The 10,131-nt window shown below is 30.7% G+C and overlaps 1 protein-coding gene across 1 annotated transcript in view; it reads left to right on the top strand.

Annotated features, from left to right (window-relative positions):
- Window positions 1-10,131, top strand: part of LOC106465512 (116 kDa U5 small nuclear ribonucleoprotein component-like) — a 122,113-nt gene that overhangs the window by 99,868 nt on the left and 12,114 nt on the right. Inside the window, 4 exon segments of the mRNA XM_013925738.2 lie at window positions 798-1,050; window positions 5,718-5,811; window positions 5,967-6,057; window positions 6,262-6,475. Coding sequence (XP_013781192.1) covers window positions 798-1,050; window positions 5,718-5,811; window positions 5,967-6,057; window positions 6,262-6,475 — 652 coding nt within the window.

Genomic DNA, 10,131 nt, shown 5'->3' with positions numbered 1-10,131 from the left:
AGCCAGGCACGGTTGAAATGTCAATATAATAAAGTATTAAATATATATAAGTGTATAATGTTATGATATTTAAGCTATTTAGTCTAAATATTTATGTTTTTGTTTTATAATATGTGCTCATTCTAGAATGAAAGAGGCATAATTTATATTTATTTCCTAATTTTTATATGGTGGTTGGGAAATTGGTCAAATTTACCGAACCCGTACAGAGTTTAATAACAGATAAAATATAAAATGTTTTTTTAAAGAACATTTGATAACCATCTGGACATTATAAAGATTTCGTGTGTCAAATTTAAAATTTTTTTGATGCATAAAAGTATTTTTTATCTTAAAATGAATGTTACTTTGCATGATAGATAGGCAACATGGGAAAATAAAAAAAAGACATGAGAAAAACATTGCATTACAAACCTTAAGACTTACAGAAAAAAAATTGATATTTTGTGAATGAAAGCATTGTAATGTTTACTGGTTATCTGCCAAATTTCACTTACTAATTTAAAAGTTATAGCATGAAAACTATAGCAAGCACAAAATGCTTACGAGGTCGGTCTGAAGGACTGAGCCCATGCTGAAAGAGTTAATAGACAAGTATCTTAATTTTGTTTAGAATGGGATACAGCATGTTTTTGAATTACAGACTAGGTATTAACTAAATGGTTAAATCCACTTCTTATTCCTTCACATTGTATGTTAGAGAAACCATCTTTTTTGTAAGCTTATTGTAATTTTTGTTTTCAATGTTTGCTGAAAATTCTTATTTTCAGTGGTTTTTTTCCCCCTTTATTTTATAGATATAAAATTGAAGTCGATCGAGTACCAGCTGGAAACTGGGTGCTCATTGAAGGAATTGATCAACCGATTGTAAAGACTGCTACTATTTGTGACATTGGAACTCAAGATGAACTGTACATATTTCGACCATTAAAATTCAACACACAATCTGTAATTAAAATTGCTGTGGAGCCTGTCAACCCATCTGAACTTCCAAAGATGTTAGATGGCTTGCGAAAGGTTAACAAATCCTACCCATTACTTAGTACCAAGGTATGTACATGATTCCTATGTGACAAGTTAACAAGTTCTAGACATTTTTTGAAATTGAGGTATGTATCTCACTTTGTGTGTGAATTGTTATTAATTACTACATGTTACCTAGAGCTGAGGTATGTGAACCATTCCTGTGTGGCAAGTTAGTAAATCCTACTTGTTCCCTAGAGCTGAGGTATGTGAACAATTCCTGTGCTACTATTTGTGACATTGGAACTCAAGATGAACTGTACATATTTCGACCATTAAAATTCAACACACAATCTGTAATTAAAATTGCTGTGGAGCCTGTCAACCCATCTGAACTTCCAAAGATGTTAGATGGCTTGCGAAAGGTTAACAAATCCTACCCATTACTTAGTACCAAGGTATGTACATGATTCCTATGTGACAAGTTAACAAGTTCTAGACATTTTTTGAAATTGAGGTATGTATCTCACTTTGTGTGTGAATTGTTATTAATTACTACATGTTACCTAGAGCTGAGGTATGTGAACCATTCCTGTGTGGCAAGTTAGTAAATCCTACTTGTTCCCTAGAGCTGAGGTATGTGAACAATTCCTGTGTGGCAAGTTACTAAGTCTTACCTGTTACCTTGAACTGAGGTATGTTCACCATTCCTTTGTCACAGGTTTGTAATTCCTACCTTATTCCTAGTGGTGAGATGTGTTCACCACCCTTGTGTGACTAGTTATTAATTATTTCATGTTACTTAGAGCTTTGATTTGTGCACATTTCCTGTGTGGCAAACTAGTAAGTCCTACCTGTTGCTTAGGGCTGAAGTATTGGCACCATTTAACCTCTCAACATGGGCTCAGTCAATTTGACTTACTACATAACCTCTTTGTAGTTGTTTAAAATCTTTGCAGATTTAATACTTCTAACTTTCAATATAGTGTGTAATTATATTTTATTGTTTTATTACCCTTTTTATTGCCCCTTTGAACTATGTCTAACTACTATTTGCACCATTATAAGTTGTAAATCACTTTGGGAACATGCAGATCACATTACTCTATCAAATTGCATTACTCACAAGCTACTATGAGCTGCTCACATGCATGCCTTATGAAACATTTTTATTATATTATTATTTATTTTACCTAATTTAATCTTAACTTACCTAAAAAGATCCCTATTTTTTACATTTTAATTACTTTTAGAATAATAAATAAAGAATAAACATGAAAAACAAGAAATAAAGTAGTTACCCAATTTTCTTTTTTCTTACTGTCAATACTTTTTTATACTAATGGTAGTAATGCACTTAATAGTTTTTATGTAATTAAATAATGCACCAAATAACATAGACCAATGACATGCAAAAAATAGTCTATTTCCTCTAACTCTCAAAATTTTTCTGGCGTTGTAACTATGCGACAAGAGTCATTACAAATTCGTCCAAGCTAGTCCTTAGTTTTCTCACGGGAATGTATTTTGTACTCTGAGTGAAATTGACGATTATCTGTTCAGAACTCAATGTTATACAATACATTATTTGGTAGGTGAAAACCTTGACTTTCTATTGGTTATAGTTAATATATAATTAAATGTAAAAGAGGACTATTAACAAATCCTGGAAGAGAGAATCTGACAGGTGGGTGTGGCAGGAGGGGCTGATTTTCTATTTGATAGCTCTGTAACCAAACAAAATTGAAGGCTATAAAAATTATGGTTTGTCTGAGCAATGATGATTTTATAGTGAGTAATTTACGTTGAATTTCATACTTATTGGAGAGATGGTGGATAAGAAAAGAGGAGATGCCTAGAGAAAATGAGTCACATACCACACTAGGGAAAATTCAGGATTTTTTAAAATATTGCCTAATAAAATTAAGAACTTTAAACTTATATACTATTAAAATATTGATCATTAGCTAAGATTTTATGCTATACTAATGTATAACATAAACAAATAGTAGTTTGACAAAATTTTGAGTGTAAAACACTTAAACTTTGTATTATGTGCAGTAAAGGATAGGTTTAATGTATAATATTAATTCTAACACTTTACCTATAGCTGAGGTATGCTCACCATTCCTGTGTTACAAGTTGATAATTCCTACTTGTTACCTAGAGCTCATGTATGGTCACCATTCCTGTGTTACGAGTTAGTAATTTCTACTTGTTACCTAGAGCTAATAATTCCTGTGTAATAAATCTAATAAGTCCTACTTTTTACTTAGAGCTATGTGGTCTGTTTCTGTGTGAAAAGTTAGTAAGTTGTACTTGTTACCTAGAGGTGAGGTATGTTCACCATTCATGTGTGACAAGTTGATAATTCCTACATGTTACCTAGAGCTGAGTTATGTTAATCATTCCTGTTTGACAAGTGCAGGTTCAGTGAACTTTGACTGAGTAGCAAAAGGTACAAATCATTGGTGGCCTGAGAAGACAACAAGAGAGCAAAATGTATTTTGCATGGCACAAAGGTGGATTTGTTCAATATGGATGATAGTGTTATGTTGCCACAGTAAGAGCAGCAAACATCAGTCTCTTTTGGAAAGATAGAGTAAAGAAATAACTTGAACAACAGACATGAGAAGGTTTCTGAATAACAGCACACTTGGTGATGGTCTATTCAAGGGTCAAGGTTGATGACAAGAAGTCACAGCCACAAATGATCTTCTCTACATCTAGTGTTGAAAGAAAAAGGATTGACAGAGTGAGAGGCCTTGATGTATCAACAAATCCAATTTTGGGTAGTGCAATTAAAACTCAAGGGTGACCTGTATTTTAAAAAACAGGAGTATGTATCCTATAATAGATTTGATAAAATGTTGACATATACAGTACAGACCAAAAGGGTGTAAGTGGAAATACAAATTATGAATGAAAGTAAAAAAATAATTTTTTTAAAATTTGACATATTGTTACATCTTTTAATAATTAATTGGGTTTTTATACCATGTTAATGCTGAAATGGTTTTCATTTTAACTAATTACAAGATAAAGATCTGACTCATTTTGAACAGTAACCATAATTTTCTGCAATTAATACATTACTAACTATCCTTATTTTTTAATTGTAACATAAATCAGTATCAGATGATATTTCCAGACATTGAAATGGCTAGCAAATCCCAGCATGGAGAAAAGAAATGCTTATTTGAATGTTTGTGGTACTGCACCACATTTCAAGGCATTGATTTCTGAGAGAATAAACAGTTATAACTCATGATATGTTCTACTGTTTGATAAACGCTTGAATATTCAAATATAACTAAATAAATGGATATACACTTAAGAGTCTGATATAATGATCCTGTAGTTACATGCTACTACACTTAAGAATTTATGAGGCATTCTACAGTGGAGGACATGGTAGAGGTTTTCTATAAATCAGTAGAGGGACTTGTATGGAAATCTTTACTTCAACTTTTGATGAATCGGCCCATTGTTAATTAGAAGTTCCATGACCTACTTAAAATGGAAATTGAAAATTATGTAAATTCAGTACTACTAAACTTAAGAAGTTGTAGCTGTCACAATTTACATGTGACAGTCAAGAAAGGAGCAGATTCTTCAGGTTTGAAGGTGGGCCAGTTTTTAAGAACTTGCTCGTTGTGAAGATTATACTAAAGCCACAGATGTGTCATAGCCACCCAAGCCACTCAAGTTTTGCAAAACAAAATGACTGGAGAATGTGTCATTGACAGAGAAGGCTATTAAAATAATGCCAGACTTAAAGAAATATGTAGAAGCAGTGGAGGCTGGGGAAAATTCCCTATCGCCCCAGGTATCCTTTACTGCGCATGACACAAGGTTTTAGTGTCTTATATACAAAATTTCATTATACTACTTTTTTTTAATGTTATACCAATTATAATAGCATAAAATCTTAGCTAATAATCCATATTTTAATAGTATACAAGTTTTAAGTTTTTAATTCTACAAGGGAATGTTTAGAAAAAATCCTGACCCACGTGACACATTTTGTTTTAGCATATCATTACCCTTGAAAATGTACAAAGTTAAACGTAAATAACTCTATAAAATCGTTATTGCTCAGACAAACCATATTTTTATACTCTTCAATTTTGTTTGGTTACAGAGTTATGGAATAGAAAATCAGAAAGAAAAAAGGTTAATTTAGGTTTATTTCAATTTTTTTTTCTTTTGGTTGGTACAAGGTCGGTCAAATTGACCAATCCTGTTTTGCGATAGAGAAAATAACAGATAAACTAAAAAGTTTTACTGAAAAAAAAAATGTTTGAAATGCATTTAGGAAGTTTTAGGGATTACACAAAGGAAATTTGAAATTTTTGAGATGAGGAAAAGTATTTTTAATTTTAACATGAAAGTTACTTTGCACACAGACTATTGAAAACAAATATTCAATATATTTATGGACAAATCTTTATTTTATTTTATTAAAAATACTTCAATAAGAAATATGTGCAAATATTTTTGTATTTGAAAGAATTGTAATATTAACTGAAAGACTGCCAAATTTTGTGAAGATATACCCACTATATTGAGGGTTATAAGTATTAAACCTGTAAATACTTTAAATGAATACAAAAAGGTCACGTGGTCGGTCAAATTGATTGAGCCCGTATTGAGAGTGTTAAGAAGAACAGTCAGCTATGCAATTTGCATGTACGTATGTAGCCTTAGAGAACTTGAAGTGTGTGGTTAATGTAATTATTTTAATCATGTAGGTGGAAGAATCAGGTGAACATGTTGTTTTGGGAACAGGAGAACTGTACTTGGACTGTGTCATGCATGACTTGAGAAAGATGTACTCAGAAATAGGTGAGTTCAAACCATGCAAACATTATGTTTTAGCACTTAAGAAATAACAGTAATAATAACTTACAAAAATTTTATTTTTGGGAATATTGAAAGTGAAATATTTCATAACAGGAAGTATATTTATGCATAGAATTTGCATTTTTTTTTTAATTCAGATATCAAGGTGGCTGATCCAGTTGTCTCTTTCTGTGAGACAGTTGTAGAAACATCTTCACTGAAATGTTTTGCAGAGACACCAAATAAAAAGTAAGAATTGTTCAAAATTAGATTTTAAACATGCTAATTGATGTTTCGTTTTCTTTGAGAACAAAACATTTCAATTTTATCTGTAATTTTACCATTTGAAGTATAATGTAAGTAACTTAATTTATAAGTTGTAATAGTTATTAATCAGGTGTTGAAAGGTATAACCTTTTTTCTTTTACATCTTTTATTCATTTATCACATAAGGAACAAAGTAACTATGATAGCAGAACCATTAGAAAAGGGTCTAGCAGAGGATATTGAAAATGAGGTAGTTCAAATTACATGGAATCGTAAACGACTTGGAGAGTTCTTTCAGACAAAGTATGACTGGGACTTGCTAGCTGCTCGATCTATCTGGGCATTTGGCCCAGATGTTACGGGACCTAATATTTTAGTGGATGATACTCTCCCATCTGAGGTAGGATATTTTTTGTGATGTAACAGTGGAATAAAAGTTCAGATACCAAAAACATTATCAAAAAGACCACTGTAATAAAAAGAAAGAAACTTTTAAATATCTGATGAATATGTTTAGTGAAAATCAACCAGAGATAAGATTTATCATAGTTGTTCTGTAATGAAGTAACTAATCAATCATATACCCATGGTACTTTTAAATCATATTATATTCCTAAGACAGATATTAATATAGATATTAGGACATATAATCCAGAAGCTTGTCTATGTGTAACTGCTTGTAATATTGCAGTTTGTTTATATATATAGCTTTTTTTCCATAAATTCTTTGTAAACTAGTTAGCAAACTAAAAAGTTTGACATGAACCAGCAGCACGTTCCATATGTAACTCACATTAGGAATCAATGGAAAGACACTTTTTAACATAAACTTTAAAAGTTTATGTTAGAAAATGGATAGCTGCATAAATAAGCCAGTAAACATTTTCATTCTTGAATCTGGTTGTTTATCTCTAGAATACATAATCTAATAATGTTTTACCATTTAAACCACAATTATTTATCATTGTAAAATAAACAATGTGCAGAGGATGTTAATAGACGAGGGACTCGTTGAGAAGGAAAGGGCACTTTTCAAGCATTGTAAGGTATGACTTTTTTGGGATGGGGGTGTTAAGAGAGACTATGAGTTGCACCTGGTACACATACGGTAGAAAGCCACGAGAAGCAGACAGAGATCCTCTTTTATTCCCATTCATTTAGTCTTGTAAACACTTCTAAAATCTAAAACTAACTAGTAACTTATTGTGTATTAATACTTAATAGCATACCACAATCATTTTTTATGGTAAAGATCTACAAGTCCCTGTGTGTCATTTATTTTAAAACTGAATTTTTTTTCTAACTCACAAGTAAGATGTGGAATCAAGCATGTCTTTCAATAGTTGTGGACAATTTTTTATGATCAAGAAAAAGGGCACTTTTGGGGCATAAGATGAGGAAGGCAGGAGCTTGAGCCCACCTAGCCATCCCCTATGAATGTCACTGAAAAATATTTTACTATACATTTTGACCACATTCTTTTGGGTCATCATCAGGCAGAATGAAAATGGATGAGAACAAATGATGCATTGTCAATAAATAAATTAATAAATATATATATACATACATGTCTATATAATCTTAATTCAGGTACAGCTGGAGGGCTGAAATTCCAGGACCTTTGTCTTTATTTAAATAAAAATCTCTGTGTTTAATTATTTCTTTCAACACTTATCTTCAGTTCAGGGTAATTACTGATGGAACAAATTCAGTTTCATCCCATAGGATATGGTGGTTATGGTTAATGGCATGTTTTATTACACATGACAAAGTGAAATTTTTATTTATAACATCAATTTGTGTTCTTTCAAATGGCATTTTAGTTTACAAATTGTCTATCCAATTATAGACTTTGCTGTAATCACACTTTATTTATAAATTCCATTTTTGTCCAAAGCTGTTAAGTTCTCTTTTAAAGAAAGAAGACTAAGTTAAACAAATTTATTTTACAATCTCTCTTAGTATGAGAACTGTGATATTTGTTCTCTAGGTCTTCCCTCGTCTGTAATTTATTTACTACCCTTCTAAAATGTACAGAATTTAATGTAAATTACTCTTTATAATTTAAGTATTACTAAGGCAAAGCATAATTTTTATAGCCTTCAATCTTATCTGTTTACTGAGTCATAAACTAGAAAGTTAGACTAATTTGCCACATCCATCTGTCAAATGCTCTCTTTCACAAATTGCCAGTAATTTTTGCTTACATTTGATATATTATTTATAACTAATAGAAAACCAAGGTTTTATTTAGTCTATCATGTGATACATTATATTGTTTTCTTTAAGAGTATTATCTGTTTCTTCTCCAGTTTGAAAATTTATCTCAAGATGTTCACATCAACAAACTTAGCTAAAGTTTTAAGGTTTCTTATTGCATAGTTAGAAAGCCAGATAAATTATGTTAGCTATAGAACATTGTTTGCTTTGTGCATGTTATTATTCTATGTTCTTAGGTGCATTATTTAATTAAATAAAAATGATTTAGTGTACTAGTACCATTAGTATATAAAAAAAAAAGTTTAACTTTCATCCACAATCGACAGCAAAAGAAAACAAGAGGACACACATATGTAGCATATTTCTTGTTTTTAATGTATATTCTTTATTTATTATTATAAGAGTCACTAAAATGTAAAAATTAGAAACTTATTGGGTTAGATTAGGTAAGAAAATGAAAAATAATAATAGTAATTCTTCATGACGTATGCTCGTGAGCAGCTCTTGCAGTACATTATTCAATACTGTAACTTGAGCTGTTAATTAGACATGAGTCAAAAGCTAATAAAACCACAAAATTTAAGTATAAATAATTTTCAGTCATTCTACAAAGAAAAAAGGACAATTTAGATTGGTTTTGTATTTCTTATGGTAGTTATGAGGTCAGTTAAATTGACCAAATGCATATAAAATTAAGGAAGAGAAAATACAAAGTTTTACTTACAGAAAATGTTTAATATTTATTTAGAAGGTTTTAGAGGTTATGCAAATGAAATTTGACATTGTTCAGAAGAATAAAAGTATATTTAATCTTAACATGAAAATCACTTTGCACTCAGAGCAGTCAACATTATAACTCCATATATTCACCTATAAATTTTTAGTAAGAATACTTAATGAAACTGTTTATTTACTGAAAACCTGCCAAATTTTGTGAAGATACACACAAAACATATTAGAAGCTATAGTATGGAAACTCATGGTCACTTTGGGATTATGAACTTGGTCCAGTTGTTTGAGCCCATGCAAGAGGGTTAACCTGTCGTCAAAATGGCTAATGGCCTTAGTCATGGGACTGAAGTGAATAAAGATACAATACCTAAAGAAACCATACTGGAATAGTTTTAAAGACTGGATTTGATCAACAAAATATATTGAATCTTTAATGCAGTGTTTATATTGTGGAGATAAGAAAGCAGATTTATCAGCTATGAATTTTGTCAACGAGATGTGATGAAGAATTGATACCAGAAACAATTGTGTGATTGTTGATCAAATCCAATATTTTGTATATTGTTTGATAATTATGTATTGTATGTATATATGTATGCATGTATAGATTAAATTTGTTTCATTTGCATAGAATGCTAATTTCAAATTGACATGCACCATGTGTTCCAAGAAAGTTGTTTTTAAATACAGTGTATATACTGTTGTCTCGTCTATGATGATGATGACCCAAACAAATGTGGTCGAAACTTATAGCAAAAATCATTATTTTGCAATAATAAATAATTGTGATTTAAAAGGTGTACTATTTCTATTAATTAAATGTCAAAAGATATATGAGTAAACCAATTACTAATGTTTCCATTGCACTACGTTTGAAAAAAGCTGATTAAACATGGTGAAACAGAGAATAAATCAGTGTACCAGAATTATTTATGATATTACTAATATGATTTTTTAAGTTGACCAAAGGTTATTAAACATGTTGAAATATACACCTGGAAAAAAGTTAAGCACCCCGTGTTTTTTTCAAGTGATTCAGATTCGACGTTCTTGTGACTGATTATAAATTACCATTCAATCTAAACGTGTTTATCAAATGAAATT

This window comes from Limulus polyphemus, unplaced genomic scaffold, assembly GCF_000517525.1.
Source record: "Limulus polyphemus unplaced genomic scaffold, Limulus_polyphemus-2.1.2 Scaffold1968, whole genome shotgun sequence".
Classification (NCBI taxonomy): domain Eukaryota; kingdom Metazoa; phylum Arthropoda; class Merostomata; order Xiphosura; family Limulidae; genus Limulus; species Limulus polyphemus.
This window is presented reverse-complemented; position numbering and strand designations above follow the sequence as displayed.